The sequence below is a fragment of the Bubalus kerabau genome, chromosome 6 (assembly GCF_029407905.1).
Source record: "Bubalus kerabau isolate K-KA32 ecotype Philippines breed swamp buffalo chromosome 6, PCC_UOA_SB_1v2, whole genome shotgun sequence".
Classification (NCBI taxonomy): domain Eukaryota; kingdom Metazoa; phylum Chordata; class Mammalia; order Artiodactyla; family Bovidae; genus Bubalus; species Bubalus kerabau.
Window position 1 is genome coordinate 91986900 of NC_073629.1, and position 26480 is coordinate 92013379.

Sequence of the window (26480 nt, forward strand, 5' to 3'; positions counted from 1 at the left end):
ATGGCGGAGCCCGAGGCCGCGGCCGAGGACCTGGACGCCCTCATCGACGACCTGGACTACCTCCCGGGCCACTTCCACCTGGAGATGCAGCTGAACTTCGAGCTGCGCTCGCCGGTCTCGCTCCGCGCCCGGGACCTGAAGCTGCAGCGGGAGGGACTGCGGCAGGAGCTGGAGCTGGCAGCCGCTCCGCAGCGCCCCGCCGTGCGCCACCTCCTGGGAGCCTTCGCCTTCTACCTGGAGGAGCTGGACGAGGCCCGCGAGCGCTTCCTCGAGGTGGCCCGCGAGGATCCGGGTAACCTCAACGCCTGGGCCAATCTGGCGCACGTGTACGGGCGGCTGGGGCAGGAGGAAGAGGAGGAGGCGTGCGCCGGGCAGCTGGCCAGCCTCATGGGCCTGGCGGGGGACCGCGGGGCAGCCGAGGACCCCCAGCTCCGCGCTGCGCGCTGCCTGGCGGAGCAGGGCTACGCACACGGCTTCGACGTGGGCTGCGCCAGCCCGGAAGAGCGAGCTCGCGTGCTGGAGGCTGGCATCGCGCTCTACGACAAGGCGCTGGGCTACGCGCAGCAGGTAGGTGACGTCTCCAGGTTGGGAGGGCTGGCTGGGGTCGCGGCCCCTAACGTCCACAGGGACGCCCATGGCCCCACACTCTCCCCTGGCCCCGGCCCGCTGGCTTCCGGAACACCATTCCAGTGTGCCTCTCCCGTCTTGAGTCCCAGACTGGGCTTGTAGCTTTTCTCTGCTGGGCTAGGGAGTGGACCCACATCCCAGCCGGTTAGCCTGCCTAGGTTTCTTTGTTGGCAGTACTGCAAACTCAGCACACCAACTCACCCCTGTCATCTTGTTCCTCCAAGTACCTATCCCTGCATCTGTGTGCACCCACCTCGCTATAAGGCACAGCTCTGCATCCTGCCAGAAACTGGCAGCATTCTTGACTCCTTTCTCCTCCTCACCCACCATCCCCATCCACTCAGACCCCAGATTCCGTCCATCCCACCTCCTCATATATCCGTGGCCTATCCACTCCTCTAATGCCTCCCTCTGCCAGCCCATCTTCCATCATTCCCTGCCTGTACCAATATGGTCTCCATCATCCTGCCTGGGTTTCTGCCTTGACCCTTCTGCCCCAACCCTGCTGCCAGTATTCATGTTGATCAACCTTTCTGGTCACATCCCTCAGCCGCTTACAACGCCCAGTGACTCCCCACTGCCTAGCAGATAAGTCTCAGGCTCTCTGGTGGGCACTGGAGAGCCTCTGTGATCTTGCTGTCTGCCTTCCCTCTTCCATGTTCCCCCTTCCAGCCAAGCTTTTGCCCTTGCTTCCTGTGGTCCAGGTCTCCTTACAGCCCACCTTGACACGTCTTCAGCCTCTTTCTGAAGTGCCCTTTGCTCCACCCTTGCCTGGAAGGTTCTCCTTGCTCTCAGACATCCCCTCCACTGACTTCACCAGGCTGGGTTAGGACATCCTTGGGGCTCCTACAATGTTGCTCACACTGTCCGTTTACAAGTCTGTCTCCCCAGCTCAACCTTGAGGTTTTGAGAGTAGGTATGTCTGTCTGTAAACTTAATACCTGGCATGGTACCTGGACACAGCAGCGCTTTCTTGAGTGAATGTCCGTGTGGCGTAGGCCTGGCACTAAACAGACAAGTCCTGGATATATGAGTTACTCATTGTTGTATAACAAACATCCTTTGAAATTTAGCAGCTTGAAAACAATAAGCACTGATGGTCTCAGAGTGTGTGTGCTCAAGAACCTAGGCATGGTTCAGAAGGTGCCTCTAGGCTGCAGTCTCATCTGAAGGCTTGCTCAGCCTGGGGGAGCTGAAGGGATCTCCTTCCAAGTTCACACACTTGGCTGTTGGCAGAATTCAATTCCTCACTGGCTATTGGTCAGAGACCTCCCACAGGTCCTTCTCTCATGGATATCCCATCATTTTTCCCTTCATTAGAAGCAAGTCATTAGGTCCAGCCCCCATGCAAAGAGAGGGGATTACACAGGGACATGAATATCAGGTGATGAGGATCACTGGGGGCCATCCCAAAGGCTGCTTGCATTAGATGGCTGACACTGATATAGAGGGCCTTATCCTTCTGTTACAGAAGAGGAAACCACAGTTCAGAGAGGTACCGTGACTTTTCCTTGAAGGCATAGCACAGGCAGGATTGAGTTGGTAATGATGACTTTTTTTTTTTATCATAGTTTAGGTTTGTGATGGATAAATGACAACAAGCTTTCACATGAGTAGGATGGCTGCATTCACAAGGCCTCTGCACACCGCCTTGGAACATTTTCCACCAAAGCTTAAGAGGAAATGTGGAGTTAAGACCTCAGGGAGTGCTATGTGGGAGGCAAGGGCTTGACTTAAGGGGAGTAGCGCAGGGTGGAGGTTAAGACGGTAGACGCTGAGTCAGACAATCCAGGTCCCAATCCCAGTCCTTCATGCTCTCACCTCTAATTGGTCCTTAGCATCACTGGGCTTCCCATTCTATGAAGTGGGGATAATAATGGTACTTGTATCCTAGGATTCCTCATCTGTAAAATGGGGACATCATCATTTGGTAGATGTCATAACTAAGAGCTGATGTTTGGAAAGCACCTAGAATAGAGCTTGCACAGGGACAGCAGGATCACAGACGACCCCAGATCTCCTGTTTTAAAGCCTGAGTCTGAGGCCCTGAACGTCAGCTGCTCTCCAGGGAAGACTTGGCCAGCTCGGTATATGTTGACTGTGGTCACAGTCTCAGAGTGGGGCCTGAAGAGCCCTGGACTGGGGGCCAGGAGGCCTGGGTTCTCATCTCAGCTGCAGCCACCCACCTTGGGGCCTTCTCCTGTCTGGGCTGCAGTTTCCCCACTGCGAAAGGGGAGTGGGAAGGGGGCACTGGATGGTCTCCAAGGTTCCTTCCTGCTCTCAGGAGGGGGCTCACTGGAGGAAGGCTTCCCAGGGGAGGTGGGGAGGGAGGCGGAGGTTTGGGCATAGAAATGGAATAAAGGCTGACTCCTCCCTCCCTGCTGCTGGTCTGCCCCACCATGGTGTGTTCACACCCGCCTCTTTAGGGACCGCCAGAGAGAATGGCGATCGGGGCCCTGCCCAATGCTTCAGGGAGGGAACTAATGTCTTCAGGTGGGAGGTGGCCCCCAGGCCCTGTGCCATATCCTTGTGCCTGGCCTGGTGGCAGCTCCCCAGGTCTGCACAGAGTGGCTGTGGTCAGCCCCCATCAATCCCAGGAGACAGTTGGGGATTTGGAGCCCTCCCTCCATTTCATCATCTGAGGATTAGGAGAGATCATGCTTATAAATAGGCTTTCCAGGTGGCTCTAGTGGTAAAGAACCCACCTTCCAATGCAGGAGACATAAGAGACACCGGTTCCATCCCTGGGTCAGGAAGATCCCCTGGAGGAGGGCATGGTAACCCACTCCAATATTCTTGCCTGGAGAATCTCATGGACAGAGGAGTCTGGTGGGCTACAGTCCAAAGGTTCGCAAAGAGTCGGACACGACTGAAGCAACTTAACATGCGCACATGCATGTGCTTATAAACTATCTACACAGAGCAGATGCTCAAGAAATAGTCACAATCAGGAAGACAATGATGATTTTGTGTACTTAGAGCAGAAGGCTTGAGTTAAAGCACCCAGCTCTTATTATTTTGCTGTGTGACTTTGAACAAGTCACTTTTCATCTCTGGCCTCATGTCTGCTTTATAAACAGTAAACAATAGTTTACTGTGGTTATCCAATCAAATCATGGGGTAAAGGTGCCCATAAACTGGTAAATTATGGGCAAGTCTGAGAGGCACATGCTCAGCCTAACATTTATTGAGCACCTACTGTGTGCCAGGCCCTATCTTTAAGAACTCCTGCCTTTCAGAAGCTCATGGACAAAGGGAGGAGCAAACATTTGTTCCTTCATTAACTAGACCTCTTGGAGTCCCGTCTCTGGGGGAGAGGTGCAAAGGGATGAGTCAGATGTGCCTATGACTGGCTGAGGTCACAGATATTTATTGCATAGCCTGTGCCAGGTGACAATCGTCTCTCAGCTCTGTACACCAGGTCAGTTCAGTTCAGTTGCTCAGTCATGTCTGACTTTTTGTGACCCCATGGACTGCAGCATGCCAGGCCTCCCTGTCCATCGCCAACTCCCAGAGTTTATTCAAATTCATGCCCATTGAGTCAGTGATGCCATCCAGCCATCTCATCCTCTGTCGTCCCCTTCTCCCCCTGCCTTCAATATTTCCCAGCATCAGGGTCTTTTCAAATGAGTCAGTTCTTTGCATCAGGTGGCCAAAATATTGGAGTTTCAGCCTCAGCATCAGTCCTTCCAATGAGTATTCAGGACTGATTTCCTTTAGGATAGACTGGTTGGGTCTCCTTGCAGTCCAAGGGACTCTCAAGAGTTTTCTCTAACACCACAGTTCAAAAGCATCAGTTCTTCAGCACTCAGCTTTCTTTATAGTCCAACTCTCACATCCATACATGACTACTGGAAAAACCATAGCTTTGACTAGATGGACCTTTGTTGACAAAGTAATGTCTCTGCTTTTTAGTATGCTGTCTAGGTTGGTCATAACTTTCCTTCCAAGGAGCAAGCGTCTTTTAATTTCATGGCTGCAGTCACCATCTGCAGTGATTTTGGAGCCCAAGAAAATAAAGTCTGTCACTGTTTCCATTGTTTCCCCATCTATTTGCCATGAAGTGATGGGACCAGATGCCATGATCTTAGTTTTCTGAATGCTGAGTTTTAAGCCAACTTTTTCACTCTCCTCTTTCACTTCATCAAGAGGCTCTCTAGTTCTTCTTGGCTTTCTGCTATAAGGGTGGTGTCATCTGCATATCTGAGGTTATTGATATTTCTTCTGGCAATCTTGATTCCAGTTTGTGCTTCCTCCAGCCCAGCATTTCTCATGATGTACTCTGCGTAAAAGTTAAATAAGCAGGGTGACAATATACAGCCTTGATGTACTGCTTTCCCTATTTGGAACCAGTCTGTTCCATGTTCGTCCCTATTTGGAAACAGTCTGGACATGTTGGTCCATGTCCAGTTCTAACTGTTGCTTCCTGACCTGCATACAGATTTCTCAAGGGGCAGGTCAGGTGATCTGGTATTTCCATCTCTGTATACCAGAGACCATAGTTTCTGAACCAAAAACAGGACACCGCCCCCCACCCCCCACCAGAGGATGACAAGGGAAATCCACTTTGGGGACATCAAGACCCGTGTTGGAATCAACAGGGACCTGGCAAGTTGAGGTCCTGGGCATAGAGTGACAATAACTGAGCTTCAGAGAGGGTGCAGTTCCTTTCAGTACAGGTGACTGGGGGAGGCTTCAGGAAGAAGCAGGAGTGTCCTGGCAGGAATGGGGCGGGGGCACTCCTGGCAGGGGCGTGGTATGTGCAAAGGTCCTTTGGTGACAGCTGAACTGGAGCAGGGGGTGAGGCCTGGAAAGAGGGTGGCTGGAAGCTTCCCGGTGGAGGACAGGGTGGCCCTGCTGATATGGACTCTGAAGCCTGATTCCTGCCCTCCTCAGCTGCATTTCCTGTCCCCGCCCTCCCCTTGGCTGCCATGCTTGTGGGAGGTTAGTTCCCAGACCAGAGATTGAACCCGAGCCCCTGCAGAAAAAGCACCAAGGCCTAACTCCTGGACCGCCAGGGAATCCCTACTCTTACTTCCCAGGGACTCTAAACTACTCATACTTCTCCAAACATGCTGTGCTATTTCACACCTCCCAACGCAGGTACTGTTCTCTTTGCCTAGAAAGCAAGCTCCATTCATCAAAACCCAGCTCAAATTTCACCTCCATGTTGAAGCCTTCCTTCGTACAATGCACACTTTCACACAATAATTAATATTCGTGAATATTCTGCTTGAATATTCAGCATATTCAGCATGCAGAAGAAGAATATTCTTCTCCGGGTGCCTTGCGGATTTCATCTTAGTCCTCACAAGATCCCTCTGATCCCATTCTACAGGTGTGGGAACTGAGGCATAGCAAGGCTAAGTAACCTGCCCGAGACTACAGAGCTAGTAAGGGGCAGTTGGGTTCACGCCACTCTGTCTGATTCCAAAGCCTTTGCTCTTTCTGGAGAGGTTGGAGAAGTGGGGTGCAATAAGGATAGTGCTGATAGCCAGTGGGGCGGGGAGGGGAGCCCCCCTCCAGGGCTGCCTCCTGGAAACCTAGGGTTGCCATGTGTGCAGGTGGGGCATAGGCAGGATGAGGGCAGAGGTGAAGTCAGCACTGGGCTGGCGAAGAAGCGGGGACAGTGGAGCAGCAGCCGAGGAACCCATCACTGAGAGGGTTGCCACCCACAGGAGCCGTGATGGGGGGTCCCACCTGCCCAGTACAGCGGCTCTAAGAGGTTCCTCATCCTGAGGGGGCTGGGACTATCCCAGGCAGGGAGGAGACCCCCAGACCTCAAAGAATAAAGGTCAGCCAAAGAATCAATGACAGCTGCTCATCTGCTAACTAAAATTACAAGAGAAAACATTATAAAAGTTAGTAATTCAGCCCACAATCCAAAAACAAGCAGCGTTTCTGTGTGCGAGTGGGTGTCTGTGACTTCCCTCTCAGCCCTTCGTTCCCTCTCTTTCCTCATCTTCAAGTTACAAAAATATGATGAGGCAGATTGTTTTATCCATCATTCCTCCCCCATCAGCCCTCCACACAGTCCTAGATGGATTCTTGGTAGAGTCTTGAGGCTGAAAGGTATTAAGAGCAAACCCTTTGGAGTTAGACAGATAGCGTTTAAATTCTTCCTCCTTTACCAGGTGGTTAAGGGCAAGTCACTTCACTTCTCTGAGCCTCAGTTTCCTTATTTGCAAGCTGGGATTCTAGCATCATCTCACAGGGTTGCTGTGAGGAGTAAGAAAGAGACTACACAGGGCTCCAGGCGGAGTGCAGATCACGGTGGGGCCCAGCCCCTCACCTGCCCGCCCCACCCCGGGCCCCCACGGCCCTGGGCTTTGCTCCACAGGAGAGCCGTTCTCAGCCTCTGACTCATCACCAAGCAGTTTCTCTCTTGCCCCCAAGAGGGTGAGCCTTCTGTCTCTATCTGCCTCCCAGCGTCTGGCACAGGGTTGGACCTAAGAGGAATTTGTGACTGTTGCTAAATTTAATTTGGTTTCTTAGTCTTAAAATTCCTATTATTTTTCTAAAATAAGGTAACAAACTTATTTTTCTCTGAAAACAAAATCTCTGTCCCAAGCTGACTCAGTTATGTGAGTTCCTCCCCCTTTTCCTAGAATATTGGTGGCTTCACACACTCACCCACATGAACATACACACACTCATGCAGATCTTTCATCCCTGCTTCTGGACCAGGGCTGGCTCTGGGTGGTAATAGGAACCAGCGCAGAGCTGAGTTTTACGTTCATTAGCACATTTCATTTTAGCACATCAAACCTCACAGACACACTGCTGCTGGGTGCTGTGATTCTCTGTCGCACAGAGGACAGAACAGGCTCAAGGTGACACGCAGGCCATCCAGATTTCACCTGGCCAGCTGGGGCGGGCAGGACGGAGCCGGTGCTGGGAGGTCCAACAGCCAGCCTCACAAACAAAGGTGTGGGCATTCCACACTGTCGCCGCACCCAGCGGGTTGGGACCTAGCAGGAAGGGCCAAGAGGTCACTGCTGGTCAACATCCAGGGTCCCTGGCATGCACACACCCACACACCCATACACACACCCACACCTCTGCCACCAGCAGGGAGCGAGACACACATACACACACACACCCCTCTGCCACCATCAGGGGGGCGCGCACACACACACACAGACCCCTCTTTTACCATCAGGGAGGTACACACACACACACACACCTCTGCCACCATCAGGGAGGCACACACACACACACACACACAGACCCCTCTTCTACCATCAGGGAGGCACACACACACACACACCTCTGCCACCATCAGGGACACACACACACACACAGACCCCTCTGCCACCATCAGGGAGGCACACGCACACACACACACCCCTCTGCCACCATCAGGGAGGCACACACACACACACACACAGACCCCTCTTCTACCATCAGGGAGGCACACACACACACACACCTCTGCCACCATCAGGGAGGTACACACACACACACACACCTCTGCCACCATCAGGGAGGCACACACACACACACACAGACCCCTCTTCTACCATCAGGGAGGCACACACACACACACACACACCTCTGCCACCATCAGGGACACACACACACACACAGACCCCTCTGCCACCATCAGGGAGGCACACGCACACACACACACCCCTCTGCCACCATCAGGGAGGCACACACACACACACACACAGACCCCTCTTCTACCATCAGGGAGGCACACACACACACACACCTCTGCCACCATCAGGGAGGCACACACACACACACACCTCTGCCACCATCAGGGAGGCACACGCACACACACACACCCCTCTGCCACCATCAGGGAGGCACACACACACACACACACACCCCTCTGCCACCATCAGGGAGGCACACACACACACACACACACACAGACCCCTCTGCCACCATCAGGGAGGCCAGGACCAGAGAACTCCTCAAGGAGCTGCCCTCTCAATAGATTTCTGCTCTCCACACCCCTGTCTCCCCCAGCCTCCCTTCCCATTCTCCCAGTCATCCCCCCACAGCAATGCAGCTGCCCAAGACCCTGGCGACTGGGCCCACTGTGCACACAGAGGCACTGCTGGGATCCCACAGTCAGAGCGTTGGTGTGGGAGTCTGCCAGCTGCAGGACACCCTGAGTGACCTGGGCCGGCTGTGCAACCTCTCTGAGTGTCCGTGTCTCCCTCTGTGAAATGGAGACAGTGGTACCAGCCTGATGGGGGCTGTGGGAGGAGGTAACGGGGTCGCAGAGGGAAGGCCAGCCCCAGCAAGCCTGGCTGGATGTGGCCTGCTCATCCTCAACCCCTGATGGGGCAGCCAAGACTCCTTCTAAGTGAGCACCCACCCTCCTCTCTGCCTCCTCAGGCTTCCTCCTGCCCCTGAGCTTGCCCTCAACTCTGCCCAGAGCCAGCTTTGGGAAAAGAACAATGAAATTGGGAGAAGACCCCACTGGGAGCCAGGGGTCAGGATTTGGGTTCCTGGCTTAGCCCTGCCTGAGTGGCTGTGCGAGGTAGGAAAGTCCTCCTCTGTCACTCGACTGAAGTGGTGGACGGGCTGATTTCAGGGACAGGAAGGGCTTTGAGAGCAAGAGGTGGGGGAAGAAACAAACCTCCTGGCAGAAGAAAACACATAAACACACAGAGGGGGAGGAAACCACAGCTTGGGGGACGTCAGGAATGGTGCTTTGAGGACTTCAGAGTTGATCTCCAACTTTTGAGATCATGGGCAGGTTTTCTCCTCCCACGGTGCTTGCAAACACACATGCACAGGCACACGCGTGCACGTGCACACACACACACACGTATACATACATTCATGGCTCCACAAATCTGAGTGATTTGATTTGGTTCTGCTAGAAAAGGAGCTGGATGACTGACACTGGACAATGAGCTAGACTGTGCACTCATGTGCTCTTCACAGATTATCTCACTTGCACCTCCTAGAAATGCTGGGGAATCAGAACTGTTATTAACGCCATTCTACAGATGAGCAAACTGAGGCTCCAGGATGTGTAGCAACTTGCTCAAGGGCACACAGTCATAAGTGGCTGGCTGGAAATGGACTCAGGTCTCTCCGACACAAAGCCTTGGCTGAGGGACAGCTTTCCCAAGGCTCTGGCCCCAGCCTTCTAATGGCCTCGGTGCCATAACAGCACTCTCTTAGTTTGCTGCTGGCTTCATTCCCTCTGTTTCTGGCCATCTGGAGAACTGGTTCTCCCCTCCTCGTTGATACAGGACCCCAGAGCCAAAGCTGCCTTTAGCATCTTCTGACCCAACTGCCTTCTTTATAGGAGGAAAGACAGAAGTGTGTTAAGGGCTCACGCAGCCCAGACTCACAGGAGGAGTTGAGAAAATGCAGGCATCACTGTTATTACCACAGAGGGCAGGAGACTTCGTCAGATCCACCCAGTGCCAGAGTCGGGTTTGGACCCGGGACTAGACAGATCCCCTTTTCTCTAGGGACCAGGGACTAGAGAAATGGCTCTGGATCTAGGACCAGAAAGGGGGTGACAATGGGGAGCTACCGTCCATCTGCTCTGATCTTAAAATCCATGAAGACCATGCAGGGAACCCAGTCAGGGCTGAACAGGTAACTCACCTCCGTGGCTCAGCACCCAGCCCCCAGCCACCTCTGCCCAGTCACGCTGGACCATTCTTACCCACACACCTGTGAGAGGCAAGACCAGTGGATCATCCCCGCTTGTAGACGTGGAAACTGAGGCCCAGGCTGGGCCAGTAGGCGTTCCAGGAACCCTGGGGGAGGTAGAGGCAGTGGGGGGCGACTCCCATCCCAGCCCTCTGTATGGGGTAACCCCACTGAGGCAGGAGCTGGGTGAGTAGGAACCTCACCTGCCCTGCCTTTCTGGGGCAGGCCCCCATGGGAGCCGGGTGGGGTGGGGCTTCTAGTGCAGAGCCCAGAGGCTTGCTCTGCGTCATCACTGAGGACATTCCAGTTGAGCAGGAAGAGCTTATTTCTGAGGCCTTCCACCTGGTGACTTTTACTTCTGCAGCATCAGCCTCCACAGGGTCCATGTGATGAGGTGGAAAGAACAGGGGCGCTGGAGGGAGGCAGATCTGAACTTGAATCCTGGTACTTTACCCCTGACCTGTGGGGCTGGCTGCAGCTCTTCTCATAGTCTCTCTCTCCTCACCAGTAAAAGGAAGAGGATGTGTTCCACCTTCTCAGTCTGCTTTGCAGGTTCAGGGCCACAGTGCACGGAAGTGCCCAGTGGACAGTCGATGGTCGAGAAATACTCATTCTCTTTCCTCCTTCTCATTGCCCCTCCCCTGAAAGAGAATTAGTCAGCTCGCAGGCGCTGACTCTGAAACACAGATTACAAAGTCCTCAGGGGCAAAGTTTGAACTGCAAGGCAGACATTTTCCTTCAGAATCAATGGTCACAAAGAACTGAACGCAACTGAGCACACGTGCACACACACAGAGCCTATGCACACACACAGAGCCTGTGTAGACACATGTAGATTAATAAGCCATTGGCATATTAAGAGAGCTTCTGCTGAAATTCCCTAAAGTAGCTAAAGTGAAAGTCGCTCAGTCGTGTCCGACTCTGCAACCCCATGGACTGTACAGTCCATGGAATTCTCCAGGCCAGAATTCTGAAGTGGGTAGCCTTGCCCTTCTCCAGGGGATTTTCCCAACCCAGGGATCGAACCCAGGTCTCCCGCATTCCAGGCGGATTCTTTACCAGCTGAGCCCAACATTTCCTTCTTTGAGGGTCACCTTTTGAAGTAAACGGACTAGCCATCTGAGACCCATCCTTATATCTGCCAAGTTAGCACACACCTGCTCTGTAGGGTCTCATCCTAACCCTGATATTCACTATAGGTTCTGCCAGATCACCCACCTTTGTCAGTTACCCACCCAGCTGTGGCAGCGTGGATCTTCAGGCTTCCCTGCGGATCACAACTGCTGATCCTTCTGCTCTGTTAAAAAGAGAATCGCTGGCCTGCCATTTTCCCTCGGCTCTCCACAGTGCGAGAGTCTCGTGTAGTGTTTCTATCAAGTTCCCAGGTGATGCTGATGCTACTGTCACGAGACCCCACTTTGAGAACCACTCATCTGGGGTAGTTTGAAGAAGGCAATGGCACCCCACTCCAGTACTCTTGCCTGGAAAATCCCATTGGAGAAGGAAATGGCAACCCACTCCAGTGTTCTTGCCTGGAGAATCCCAGGGACAGGGGAGCCTGGTGGGCTGCCGTCTACAGGGTCGCACAGAGTTGGACACGACTGAAGCGAGTTAGCAGCAGCAGCAGCAGCATCTGGAGTAGTTAGGTGCAGGGACTCTGGGGCTAAGCTGCTGGGTTCCCAGGTCTGCTACCGTCTACCAGGGCTACTTAGGGCCACAGGTGCCTCTTCTGTAAAATCGGGATAATTGTATAATTCTTGATAACCCATGTAAATTATGTGCCTCGTTTATAGTAAGTGCTCAATAAAATGCACTTTTATTCATATAGCAAAAAAAACAGCATTTCCAGTTTTCAGTCCAGGCTGTCACACTAGTCGTGTGTCTTTGAGGACATCATCTCACCTCAGTGTTCCCATATGTACTAACAGGGTGATGGTGACCCACTTTACATTCCACACAGGGCCTTCTGAGGATCACGTGGCATCTGCCATGAGTGCACTTTGTAAATGGTAAGCACCATACAGAGTTGCAGCGAGGTGTTGGGGGTAACAACAGGAATTTGAAGAGGGAGACCTGGCATGCAATATCAGGAGAATCCGCCTCTGTGAGCCCATCTCTAAAGTGAGGGAAATATTGGCGAGGGCCTCAGTGGAGCTGGGAAATGTCCTGAGAACCCTTGCCTGTGCCTCACTCTCACCCTCAGCTAGTACCAGGATCTACCCAGCTACTGAAGGGCAGCGCTGGAGCCGGGGCCCTGCTGCGTCCCCTCCCACAGGTCTGCCACGGAGCAGCCACCAAACTTGAGCCCGTCCAGCTTGAAGCCTGAGCGGACTCTCCCACTGGCCAGCACCCCCCTGTAGACCCTGGAGCCCCCAGCTCATGGGGTCCTGATGAGGATGAACAACAGAAAGGGTGGAGTGTCCTGCCCCAGCTCACCCGGGGCGGCCCTCAGTCAACATTCTTCTCCTGGCAGAGGTCCTGTCGGCCCCCTCCCAGGGGGCTGCCTCCAAATATATTGCCTCTGGGAGCCATCAACTCTGGAAGTGAATTCCTTGCAGCCATCAGAGGTTTCACAGCAACTTCATTCTCCAGGAGAGAGGAAGAACAGCCCCTCCCTTCTTCAGGAGGGGGGGGGGGGCAGTCAGAGGCCTGTTTAATTTAATTTAACGCACCATGGCTTGCCAGGTTGCCCTTGGTAACAGCTTCAGCTGCTGCTTCAGTTACAACCAGAAGGATTTTTAAAGAGACAGCTCATTTTAGGACCAGAATTGCACAGCAGAGTGAATGGTCTCTCTCTCTACTAGGGATGGAGAGTTGGAACCCAAGCACAGGGAGGCCTCAAGCCAGGCCTGTTTATACCATTAACTCCACTTCTAATTTGCAACCCTATAAGCCCTCCTGCAAAAGGCACCTTGAGTGGGATCTGAGGAGGGGCTCCATTTGGAATTTATCAGAGAGATGTCACTCAGCTAGCTACTTCTCTGAAAATCAGTTTTAGTCTTCAAGTAGAAGGGAAGAGAGTTAACATTCAGGAGTTGCCCCGGCAATTCAGGCAGTCTGCCACTAGATGGTAGTATTGCTTACTTAGTGCAAACAATTACCAGGCTTAACCTATTCAAGACTATCAGAATGGTGGTGAGACCACTGGGTTTCAAGTCTTGATAGAAACCACTGTGTCACCCTGAGCAAGCTGCTTCACCTTTGTGGTCTCAGGGATATAATAATAGGATTGATCAAAACAACTGAGTGCTGTTGACAGGCATTGGGGCTAGAACTATGAAGGCATGAGTTTATGTCCCAACTCCGTCATGTATTAACTGTGTGATTTGGACACATAACTTAATTTCTTGCATCTTGAATACCAAACAAGAGGGTGGCTATGACCCAGGCAGAGCCTGAGAATAGCACATTGCTCTTCAACCTTGGGAACCTGTGGACCCTACGAGGCATCTGAAGTGGTGGTGGTGGGGCTGTTAGAAAGTGGGTAAGGCAGGATGACTGTATGCCAGAGCCTGAGACCGCGACGCTCCATCTAGAACTGAAATAGGGCAAAGAAGCCTCCCAGACACTCCTAACCCTGCACGTCTCTAACCCAAACCAGGAGAAGGGGGGCAGATATTTATGGATATTTGTGGAAGGCTGGGCACTGCCTCACAGTGCCCTTTTGCAGATAGGGATATAGCCTCTAAGGGGTAACACATCCACCCAGGGCCACCCTCCTCTTGTGGCCAGGCCTGTTAGCCACTGAGCCTCTGCTCTGGACACTGCAGCCCTCTCCTTGTCTAGTACAACTGCTGTCTCTATGGTCATGTTTCCTTGTCAGGAGCCTCAAAAGGGGAGCGGGTTCTGTGTCTCCCCACCATGACTCAGCCTAGCCAACCTCAAAGTGGGCATGAAACCAGAGGTCATGGGATCATACCCACAGGCAGCCAGGGAGCCTGAAGCACACGTGCCTTGGTCCTTCGTGTGGACAGGTGCTGACCTTGTGCCAAGGTCCTTGGCCAGCTTGGCCTATGAACCCGAGTCCCCTTCCCATGTCCCAGGTCCTATGTAGGTACAGCAGGTTAAGTTTATCCAGCAGCCCATCCCAGCTTTTTGCTTTGGTCAGTGTTCTCCACTGAGCTCTCATGGATGCCCCTTAATCCTTAGACCTACCGCTCTCCCTTCCAGACAGCCCTGTTCCCAGCCAAAACCCCCATACACATATTCCCACATAAGTAACAGGGTAACTTTCCAAGGTGATGTGGATGTAAAAACACATGGGATCCTGGTACTCCCCAGCTCAAACCTTTGCTATGGCTCCCCACTGCCTTGCAGATGACTTCCAGGTTCTGAGCCTGGCATTCAGGGGCCCCTCCTGATGTGCCCCTGCTGGCTCCTCCCTTCGCCCCTTATAACTGGGATGCTGGTCACTCCAGGCTGCATGCAGCCCCTGACACACCTGCTCACTCATCTCTGAGCTTTTGCACAAATGTGCCCTCCATCTGATGTCCTCTCTCGCTGTATCCACCTTGGTGGTTCCTACTTGTCCCTGAGAATCCTGCTCCAGCATGCCCTCCTTTGGAAGCCTTGGGGGTCCCCCTGGATCATATAGGAAACCTCCTCCCACAGCCCCTGGTATTCCTTCTGCTCATTGTGTCTTCGTCTGGCTTTCCCACCAGACTTGGCTTGGGCCTGGGCTCACACCTCTCTCCTATGAGCAGTCACGCAGCTCACTGGGATCTACTCACAGGTCCCCCTTCCTCTCTTCCTCTGAACAGGCCACCCCAAAACAGCCACAGCCTAAGTTGCCAGCATTAGCTCCCCACTGCCTCCATTCTTACTCACTGTGCTCCATGCTCCTCAACTGCCCACACATGTCCAGGCTGAGCCTCCATCTGAAATGCCCTTGTGCCCCACCCCACCCTCTGAAATACCACTCCAATTCAAGACCCACCTCACAGCCCACCCTGTGTGTGTGTGTGTGTTAGTCACTCAATCGTGCTCAACTCTTTGCGACTCCATGGACTGTAGCTGGTCAGGCTCATCTGTCCATGGAATTCTCCAGGCAAGAACACCGGAATGGGTTGCCATTCACTTCTCCAGGGGATCTTCCCAATCCAGGGATTGAACCTGGGTCTCCTGCATTGCAGGCAGATTCTTTACCATCTGAGCCCTCTGTGAGACCTTCTGAGTCTTCTGACTGGAAATGGCCTCCCCCTCCTGCTCCATTTGTCTAGATCCACCTCTTGGTCTTGATCAAACTCTGCTTCATATTATAGCTATTGGTAAGCCAGTGTGATGAGAGGAGCAAGGGCTTTGGAGACTAACAAATGGGGTTCAAATCCCAGCTCTGACATTTGCATGCTGTGTGACCTTGGGCGAGTCATTCTACCTCTCTGAACCTCAATCTGTGTCTCGGTAAAGTGGGAGTGATGCCTGCCTCTTAGGGTTGTGAGATTGAGATGATGGGTGTCAGATCCTGGCACATGGCAGCTGCCCCTTCAAGCCCTATTATTCATGCCTGAGTCTGTCTTCCCAGGCAGGTTGTGACTCCATCCAGGGTGCGGGTCCCATTCAGTGCCACAGCCCGTAAGCACCCAACACAGGGCCTCACACCACAGACGCCCAGAAATGCTGGCTTGACTGAAGACTTGGTTCTGACTACTGAGGGTGGGGGGTGGAGGCATAATGGGACCCTAAGCTGAGAAGGCCACAGTGGGTGGGGGGTGGGGAGTGCAGAATGGAGCCTGGAAATCAACCACGGGAGATGAATCTGGAGGGAGGGGCCAGAGCCTGAGGCAGAGCTGCTGATATGCACTGGGGCTTTTATTGGTTTTCATTAAAATTCCTTCCAGAGGCAGGAGCAGCTACTCCCATAAATAACAGCATAAATATTTTATCTGGTGCCCAAGTCAATCTAAATGCACAGCAAAGTTGGCAAGAATAACAATGGGAAACAAGTTTGGTGGGTGGGTGGGGGGCTTCCTGGGCTTCAGCTGAACTCACTCACATGCCCAAAGGGGCTTCTCAGGAAGGTGGAAGGCAAGAGATGGGGCCAAAGGGGAGATGCAGGTAGATGGCGGGGAAGAGAGAAGGTGACCAGTGGAATATGGGCCTTGCGGTGGGGGGATCGGGAGCCTAGGGGAGGGGAGGGGAGGAAATGGATCCCGTCCCTGCTCTGTGATGGGCCCCTTGCTTGGGGCATTCACTCAGGTTATCTTGTCAAATTCTCTGTGGTCAGAGAAGTGAAGTGACTTGCCCAGGCTCACCCGGCCAGCCAGTGGCAGAACCAGGCAGGATTATGATCAAGAGTGTACTTGCTGCTTCTTGGGGTTCAGGGAAAGCATGGGACTCTATGAACAATGTCCCCATTGCCTCAATAGCAGCAGCACAAGCCATTCTCTGCTTCCCTAGATCCCGATGGAGGAGAAAAGGGGCTGGTACTTCACCATGGCAACGCTCTTCATCAGGTCAGGCTGGGGGTGGGGACGGGATGGTGGGGAGGGACGGGGGGGAAAGGTTGGGCCTGGAACCCAGGGGGGAAATCTCCATAGCAAGGGCGCTCCAAGTTCCCCTCCCTGCCACTAGCCTGGGGAGGACTCAAGGCAACCTGGGGACCACTGGGAGGGTCCTGATCAGCCACATCCCCTTCTCGGGCACAGGTTAGATGGCATATTCCTGGAGCTGGGCAGCGAGGAGCAGAAGAGGCTGCCAGCCTTCAACCGCACGCTGGCCCTGCTGCAGCAAGTCCTCAAGTCCTCAGACCCCCACCCCCGAGGTCGGGCTCATGGGGGCGGCAGCGGGGAGTGGGAAGGGGTTGGGCTCTCCCTGCACACATCAGCAGCCCTGCCAGTCTTGTCACTGTCTCCGCCTCTAGTTCTTTTCTCCCCCTCAGCCTGTCCCCTCCACTCCCTGTTCCCCTCAAGGAGCTCACACCTGTCACCCAGCGAATATGCGCCTGCACATCACTCCAAGGGCACGTGTCCAGGCCTGTCTGCAACCCAGAGTGTGAGAGACAGAGCTCTCCCCATTTCAGCCTCTTATCCCCGTTTTGTGGTGGGGGAATGAAGGCCCTTCTGGAGACGGGAGGGGTCACTGTCACACAGGGACCAGAGCTGGGGGAGAGCTGGGGTCAGACAGCAGAAGGCACCCTCCGTGAGGGCCCCTAGGGGATGTAGAAAACACAAAACAAGCACTGGAATCCTTCCCCCTTCACTCGCAAGTCCCCTCTGCCCTCCTTTGTTTCTCTTTCTCTCTGGGTGGCCCACAGTGATTTCTGCCCCTGCCCCTAACCTTGTCCTCCCAGGGCTGACACCTGGGTAGTGCTGGCCCCTGCCTGCTCTCCCCTTCCCCACCTGCTACTCCCTGAGACGCCTCTCCACCCGCCCCCCAGCTCTGGCCTGGTGCTACCTTGGGATGCTGCTGGAGAGGAAGGACACCTTCTCCACCACGCCCATGGGTGTCCATGACTGCGGGTTTTCGGGAACCGATCCCCTGGACTGCTTTGGCAAGGTATGTGCCCCTGGTTACAATCACCCTCCAAACCTGGACAAAGCCTGACACCCCAGCCTCCTCTCCCTAGAACCAACTCCTTCTCTGGGTTTCTCCCTACCTCCACACCCTGCTCAGGAAGTGCCCTTACTCCAAACCTTTCTCTCCATCCCAAAAAAAAGCAGTGAGTCAGACCTTCCCAACACCTGGTCTGCTGCTGCTGCTGCTAAGTCGCTTCAGTCGTGTCCAACTCTGTGCGACCCCATAGACGGTGGCCCACCAGGCTCCCCCGTCCCTGGGATTCTCCAGGCAAGAACACTGGAGTGGGTTGCCATTTCCTTCTCCAATGCATGAAAGTGAAAAGTGAAAGTGAAGTCGCTCAGTCGTGTCTGACTCTTAGCGACCCCACAGACTGCAGCCTACCGGGCTCCTCCATCCATGGGATTTTCCAGGCAAGAGTACTGGAGTCGGTGCCATTGCCTTCTCCGACACCTGGTCTGGCCTACCTCATTTTCCAGGCCTATCTTCTAAGCTAGTTGCAATTTTCTAATGCTTTGGCTTCCTGATGCAAAGAACTGACTCATTGGAAAAGACCCTGATGCTGGGAAAGATTGAAGGCAGGAGGGGAAGGGGACGACAGAGAATGAGATGGTTGGATGGCATCACCAACTCGATGGACATGAGTTTGAGCAAGCTCCAGGAGTTGGTGATGGACAGGGAAGCCTGGCATGCTGCACTCCATGGGGTCGCAAAGAGTCGGGCACAACTGAGCAACTGAACTGAACTGAACCCTCAGGCTTTTCCCCTTTGCAGCCCCATGGCACAGTGGAGAGAAAATGAGCTTGGCACAGTGTGGATGCCAGCTCTGCTCACAGGGCCTGTGACCCTAAAACAAGTCACTTCCATCCCTGAACCTCCTTATATGTTGATTATGTGATCTGTCCACCTTCTAGGATATTGAGAGGCTCAAAGAAGGTAGTGGATGAAACTGTCTACCGTAAACTTTAAAGTGTTGTTCAAGCCTTATTCTTGATACCTTGTTTCGGTGGCAATTTTCACACTGAGCTCAGTTTTTTAAGATTTTCCTGGAGGACAGGGACCCTGTGATTTTCATCCCCCTGTACAGTCAGCATGATGCCCTGGGGCAGGTCACACTGTTGGCTGATGGGTGATGAGCAGTTTCTTGGTGAGAGATCTCAGAACAGAGTGGAGCATAAACTCTAGTTCACGTGTGCTCCAAGAGTTGTGTCTGATTTAACACACTGCCTTTGCCCCTCCATGGGAACCTACTCTGTGCCAAGCACAGAAAGATGGGGCCCCTGCCCTGCAGGAGTTCAGTGTCCCAGGGGCAGCAACAAACACGAGGCAGGAGCTATCAGTAACTGTACTGGGAGTGGGGCGAGTGCTGTGGCCCAGGTAGAAACAGTGTGAGTTTGGGGGATGTAGAGGCTGATTCTGGCCCCTCTTCCCACCTGTCCTGGAAAAATGAGGGAGCACACATTGATATGTCTGAGCGAGAGGGGTTGACCTGGGGTCTGGAGGGATTCACTGGACATGTCCATGAAAATGGCAGAGAGCATGGCAGTGAGTTAGGCTCTTGGGAGTTGAGTGTCAATGAGTTGTACCCCAAAGTGTTGGGCCCCATGATATGATTGCACTTAGAGCTGGAAGGTGGATGAAAATTTTGGGGTGATATGGCCCTACTGAGAGATGACATTCCAGTTCTTGTCCCTTACCCAGGCCATCGAGATTGCCAAGGACCAACTTCCCATCCTTAATCGCCTAGCCAAAATCTTCCACTTCCTCGGAAAGCAGGACATGGCCATTGGCACCTGCAACATGGCCCTGGATGTCCTACGAGATCCAGAGCTCAACTGGCAGGCGTACTGCACAAGGGCCAAGGTGAGTCAGCCTGCAGCTCTGCCTCATTCTGCCATTGAGAATCAGAGAACATGGGCCAAGACTCCATGGCCAGAGCCCAGAGGTCAGGGCGCCTTCATGGTAGAAGGGCGCTTAGGTGTCATCAAGGCTCGCAGTTTGTGTTCTCTAAGATTATCAAGTTAGAGAATGAAGGAGCTTACCACCCACTGCTCATCCCTTCTACAATGACCTGGCCAGCTACCTACCAGCCCCCTCTCTGATTAGCACCTCAGGCAGTCAGACTGACCTGGGTGGAATTCTGGCCTCTCCATTTATCGCTGTGGGACCTGGGACAAGTGAGCCACTTACCGCTCCAAACCTACATTCCCAAACCTGGAAGATACGGATCATAACATCTGTGTTAACAGGTTGTCAGAAGACTAAGTGAGGTCACATCTAAAGCAGATGCCAGGAGTATGGGAGGTGCTCGTAGCAGGCAGAGGGTATACTGGAGGAAATGTAATGTCATAAAGCAGAGCTCTGGCTCTCAACACAGCTAGCCTTGGTTCAAATCCCACATCATCACTTACACTCTTGCCTAAATTCCGAGCCCCACTTTCTTCATCTATAAACAGGCTGAAGGTAATTGTACCTGCCTCACAGAGTTGTTATGAGGCTTAAATTAGATTCTGTGTGTAAAACTCAGTACTGAGCACATAGTAAGAGTTTATAAGTGGTTGATTACTATTGTTAGGTATATTTTTAACTGGCTCACTGTCTCTTAAGGCAGTCCACTATGGTCATTCAGCTCCGCAGATTACTAATTTAACCAAGAGCTGCCTGCCTCTGGCTTCCCCACACTGGTCTCAGATCTGCCCTCAGGAGTCCCCACAGAATGCACTGCTTGGGGGCAGAGATCTGGACCTCTGAGTTTACTTTGCTCCAGGCTAAACAGCCTTCTCTATTACCTTGCATGGGACATGAGGGCAAATCTGCTCCCTGGGTCTCGGTCCTGAAGACATAATCATGTTGCCAGCAGTTACTAGTTAGGGTCTCCGCCTAGAAGGCTCTTCTCCCAGATGTCCCATTGGCTTCCTCCCTCACTTCATGGAGGGCTTGAAAAGGCAGCTGCTAGCAGCCATCCTCCTGAAAATGTCAGCCTCTCACCAGCACATCGTGTCCTCCTGTGCTGGTTTATTTTTTCTTACTAGCATTTATCATTCCCTAACATACTATTTTCTGGTTTATGTTTATTTCTCTCCCCCCACCCTCCAGCTAAAATACATGCTCCACGAGGGCAGGGAATTTGTCATTTTGCTCTCTACTATATATCCTAGAACAGTTCCTGGCACATAGCAGGCTCCTGACGATCTGTTGAATGATTGAATAAGCTGAGTACCCACCATTGCTAGGTCCAGGCTAGAACATGTTCTCTCCATTGTCACGGTAACTCTCCAAGGAAGATCTTAGTGTACTGATTTTTCAGATGTGGAAAATGAGGCTCACAGAGGTCATGCAGATGAAGAGGAGGAAGGGCTGGAATTCAGCCAAGTTCAACTGGCTCCAAAGCCAAAGATTCCCACCCCCACCCCACCCCCACCTTAAAGCTACCTTAGAACCAGGGCCTACTGATGGCTATAGAGTATTAATACCTTCAATGACAACAACCCCTTTTTCCTACTTCCTCTTTCTCCACCTCTTCCCTACCTCTCCTGAACCTCTAGATTTCCTAAATGCTCCAAACAGATGTGGGGGGAAAAGGAGGAAGTGGTGATGAAAGCAAGGGTCCGGAATCATTTGTAACTTGATGCTTGCAAGCTGGGGCCACCTGCCATTCTTCCCACACTACTTGCTTACACAGACCCTCACAAAATCGGCGCTGCCATCCCATCTCAATAACTCCCTCCCCTAGTCAGCTGTATCCCATCACCTGTTTATTTTTTCATTGTACTCGTCACCACTTGAAGTGGTACCGTTTACTTGTTTATGATCATCATCCCTACTAGAATGTTAAGTTCTGCCAGGGCAGGGACCTCATCTGTCTTATCACCACTGCACTCCAGTACCTAGCACAGGGCCTGGTATATGGTGGGCACTCAGGACATATTTGTTGAATGAATGAGAGAATGAATGAATGGCTCTTACTTTGTCCAACCCCCTTTATTGCACAGAGAGGGGAACTAAGGCCCAGAAAGAGGCTGGTCCAAGCTGGCACAGGACCAGGATCTAGCACTTCTGAGTCCCAGTCTCAGGGGCTTTCAACTGCACCACAGAAACTCCCTGAGTTGCTGTTGAGGAAAAAAACACAGGCTTTATTGACAACAGCAAGGAGGGCAGGGGTCCTGGCTTGGAGCATCTTCCCTCAGCTGACTCTCTCTGGGCAGATCCACATCAGAGCCTACCTGCACGACCTGGAGAGAGGCAAGCTGGGGCTTGGGGGCATGCCTGACAGGAACCACCTGGCCTGTGCCAAGGCCGACCTCGAGGAAGTGGTCAAGGTGTGCCCAGGCCTCAAGACCTACCTGGACATCGGCCAGGTAAGGCAGCCTCTTGGCTTGGGTAGTCAATGGCTTACTAAACAAGAACTGTTAACTCTGTGTCAGGCCAGGGCACTGAGGACACAGAAGCATATGGGGCATCCTTGTGCCTGATAACCTGCCTGTAGTACCTGCCTTCTACAGCGACAGGGAGGGTTAGAGGTGGTGATGCACCAATAGCGTTCAGAACAGGGCCCAGTTCTTTCTAAGCGCTCGGAAAGCGTGGGCCATTATTCTGATTCCTTCTGTGCCCAGGGAATAATCACCGAGAGGTTACAATATCTTTTGTGAGAGAAAACTGCGGCCCTGAGAGGGTCCTGCTCAAGGTTATATGGCCGAGATTGGTGGGGCTGGAGCTGGAATCAGAGAGAGCACTGTCTCCTTCTCTAGGAGAGGGAGACCAAACTGCGATGAATAATTGTTGAAGGCGGGGAGGGTGGGAATGAATGCATGGAATTTTTAAAACAGTAAGTAGTGAGACTGGAATGAAGGGGGAGCAGCGAGAGAGCCGGGGAGGAAGGCTCACGCCGCCGCCCCCACCCCAGGTCTACTACTACATGGGCGTGGACGCCGTGCAGGAGCTGCTGGCGGTGGACGAGGCGGCGCTGAACCAGGCGCTGGTCTTCCTGGCCAAGGCCGGCGAGTCGGAGCTGGGCGCCACGCTGCCGGAGCTGCAGCTGCTGCGCGGCAAGTGCCTGCGCATCAAGGGCGAGGAGGCCAACGCGGCGGCTTGCTTCAAGCGCGCCGTGGAGCTGGACGACGCGGGCTGCAGCCACGCCGAGGGCTTCGGCTGCCTGCTCGAGGCGCTGCTGGCGCAGTGGAGCCAGGCGCAGCTCAGCGACGGCGAGGTGGGCCGTGAGGTGGACGTGTGGCTGCGGCGCGCCCAGGACAAGTACCCGGCGGCGCGCCTGCGGCAGGAGCTGCAGCGCGTGTGGCGCGCGCACACGGACGAGGTGCTGGGGCTGGCCCGGGCCTTGGTGGCCCAGGGACGGCCGGCGCTGGTGCGGCTGCTCTTCGAGACCATGGAGCACAAGGGCGAGGGCGCGAGCTCCCTGCGGGAGCGCCGCGCGTTCTCCGTCTGAGGGTCCCTGAGTCTCCCCGCCCTCCCCACCGCTCGGAGATGGTTGGACCTGGTCCAGGCGCTGGAAACCGGCTCGCTGTGCCATAGGCTGGTGGGTAAGTGGAGCCCATCAGACTGTCTTCCGGGAGTTGGAATGGGGACCTTGAGACACAAGGACAGTTGGACGCGTCCACGGAGGCAAAAGAGCCTGATCCAGGACAGCAAGGGAGGCTGGGGGCAGACGCGAGAGGCCAGTGGGAAACTGCCAATGGGAAGGCCCAAATTGTGCAAATATGCAGAAAAGTAACATGGCGTCTCCCAAGAGATGCAGAAGATAATTGCCTCCATTTGGGCAGGTACTCTAGTACCCAGGAGCCTGTTACTGGATTCCCGTGAGCCACGCTCTATCCTTATAATAAGGCCCCCTCTACTGGAGTAGGTCTTAGGTCTGGCAGTGGGAGAAGTCGTGGCTAGAGCAGAGGGCACAGCTGCCAGATAAGGGCAGGGCCGCAGCCTACACCTGGCTGCTCAGTGCTCTTTCCTGCCCTCTTAACAGTCTTCCAGCAGGCCTCATTCTTGGCCAACTTGGTCTGAAAGACCCTCAAACTCCCTGAAATAAGGCCCATTGGTAGAATCTTCCCTTGACTTCTCTATTCTTAGGGGAATGTAAGGGCCCCACCCAAGGAAGTGCGCCCTGTGCCCAATCTCAAACCTTCTACCAGACACTGAAAAAATCTTGGAATTTTACACTCTTGAAATCGAAGTTATAGAATCATAGATGTAGAATTTTATTGTCAAAGACTTCAGCTTTGATTGTTAGCAAATCTGGGAACCATCAAGCTAGATTCTTACGGTCTTACTAACAAGAGCTGCTGCTGCTGCTAAGTCGTTTCAGTCGTGTCCGACTCTGTGCGACCCCATAGACGGCAGCCAACCAGGCTCCCCCGTCCCTGGGATTCTCCAGGCAAGAACCCTGGAGTGGGTTGCCATTTCCTTCTGCAATGCATAAAAGTGAAAAGTGAAAGTGAAGTTGCTCAGTCAAGTCCAACTCTTCGCAACCCCATGGACTGCAGCCTACCAGGCTCCTCTGCCCATAGGATTCTCCAGGCAAGAGTACTGGAGTGGGTTGCCATTGCTAATTTAACTTAAAACTCTAAAAAACCAAGTTCTTTCCAGACTGCAAGACTGTTGGTTGTATGTAATTGCAGTGGCAAGACACCCCACCCCCGCACCGGTCCATAATGGTTTGTGATTTATTTTGCATTTCCTTCCCCCACTTAAAAAAAAAAAGTTTTACTCACTGCTTTACTCATTTTCCTGACACTTAGACGGCACCAGGGATAGGCCAGCACCCCTGCCTTAGTTCTCATGTCACCTGTGATAGATGCAGGACAGACTGAGAAGTGTGGTCCCTAGAGATCTCTCTTTCTGGGAAGACTGAGAGCCCTGGAAGGGAAGTGGCTTGCTCAGAGTCACACTCCCTAGCCTCCTCATCCTGTCCCTCCAACTTACTTACAGCATCCTTCAGGTTTGGAAAACTACTAATAAACTGATAACACTGAAGTTTAAGTGTTTATGTGTCACCTGTCACCCAGGGCCCTCTGGGTGATATCCACTGGCATAATGCTGTCATTCCAGGTTCCTGTGAAATCTGGAAAGTAAGGCGACCCAAGGCCTCTGAGCTCCATTCCAGAGCTCATGAAGACTTCCTTTCCCTTCTTCATTCCTCTCCGTTGCAGCAGAGTCCGGGAGGTGACTGGACAGCAGAGAGCACACACAGCCTGCCCACTTCTCCCGCATCCCTTCTCTACCCGTGACTGTGACCTGTGACCTTCCCTAGGACAGATGGTGGTGGTTTAGTCGCTCAGTCGTGTCTGATTCTTGCAACCCCATGGATTGTAGTCCACCAGGCTCCTCTGTCCATGGGATTTTCCAGGCAAGAATACTGGAATGGATTGCCGTTTCCTTCTCCAGGAGATCTTCCCAACCCAGGGATCAAACCTGGGTCTCCTGCATTGCAGGCCTATTCTTTACCAACTGAGCAACCAGGGAAGACAGGAACCCATCTCTTTCTTCTCCTACTTCCCAGACAGGCAAACTGAATTCAAAGTGGTTTGCTGGTAAAGCTGGGAAGCTGGTGAGGTTTGTTGCCTCCCCCAGGCTTCCCAGTCTGTTTTCTTCCTTGCTTTTCCTGTCCCCAAGGTTATGCATTTCTCGCTCCATTGCCTCCTCCTCCTGCCAAAACTCTTCAATAAACTTTCTTTCTGGTAATCTCATTCACGTTAATCATATAAATGACTAACAAATACCCACTAGAGCTTTTGTCAGGAGTATCTGCATACTAGCCAAAAGCCGAAAAGAGAAAAGAAACCCCACTTCCAGGACTGCCTCTTATGTACAAGGCACTTCATACACGTAAACTCATTCAGTTCTCTCACCAGTCCTGAAGAGTAGGCATTGCAATCATTTTACAGATGAGAACACAGAGACACTGAACAAGGTCGCAGATAAGCATGGGAAGAGCCAGGCTTTGAGCCAGACTTACCCCGTTGTATGCTGCCTCCTGGGACACAGCCCTTCCTGGGAGGTGTGTCATGAGTGGTCTAGAGTTGGGCCTGGGATCACCAACACAACCTGTCACTACCCTGCTCCCTCCCCACAGTGTACTAGTCTCCCTGCTCACAAACTGCCTTACTTCTGTATCTTTGTACATCCTATTCCTCCACTGACTTTTCCTCCTATCATTTTTATCTCTAGTGCTCAGTTCAAACCTGCCTCTTCCAGGAAGTCTTGCCAACTCCTGCAGCTCTCATCCGCCACTCTGTTTTGTGTATACTCTCAGGGCAGCATATCTCACTGCGTTGCTTACATTCCTTTATCCTTGCACCATAATGATCTCACCATGTCTGTTGTCCCCATTCGACTCTGGTTCTGTTCAACAAGGGCCACATCTGATTCAGCCCCATGGCCCTGCACTGAGCTTGGCACATAAGCTAGGCTCAGTTTGGTTTACTGTACTGAGTAAACTCACAGCAGGGACGTGGCTACCTCAGTCCCAAACAGGTGACTCCATCACCGGGTCCACAAGGGCTGAGGATGGGACCAAGACTACCCCCTAGGGGCCTTTGCAGGCTAGAGCTCAACGAGAAAGCATGGGCTTTCCTTCCACCTCCTCTCCAGCTTTAGGCGAAATCCCCAAATTTGTGGCCAGGAAGCCGAGGCCCAGATAAGGAGACTGAGGCAAGGGAGCAGGGAGTTGCCCAAGGTCAAACCATGAATCAATGACA

The 26480-nt window shown here is 53.1% G+C and overlaps 1 protein-coding gene across 1 annotated transcript; it reads left to right on the top strand.

The window, feature by feature from the left end:
* TTC22 (tetratricopeptide repeat domain 22) lies at nt 1-26084 on the top strand. The gene is made up of 7 exons (XM_055586949.1): nt 1-567; nt 16660-16715; nt 16908-17023; nt 17639-17757; nt 19477-19638; nt 21981-22133; nt 22679-26084. Exons 1-7 carry the CDS (start codon nt 1-3, stop codon nt 23213-23215), a joined length of 1710 nt encoding a protein of 569 aa, XP_055442924.1. The 3' UTR covers nt 23216-26084.
* Nucleotides 26085-26480: the final 396 nt, after the last annotated feature.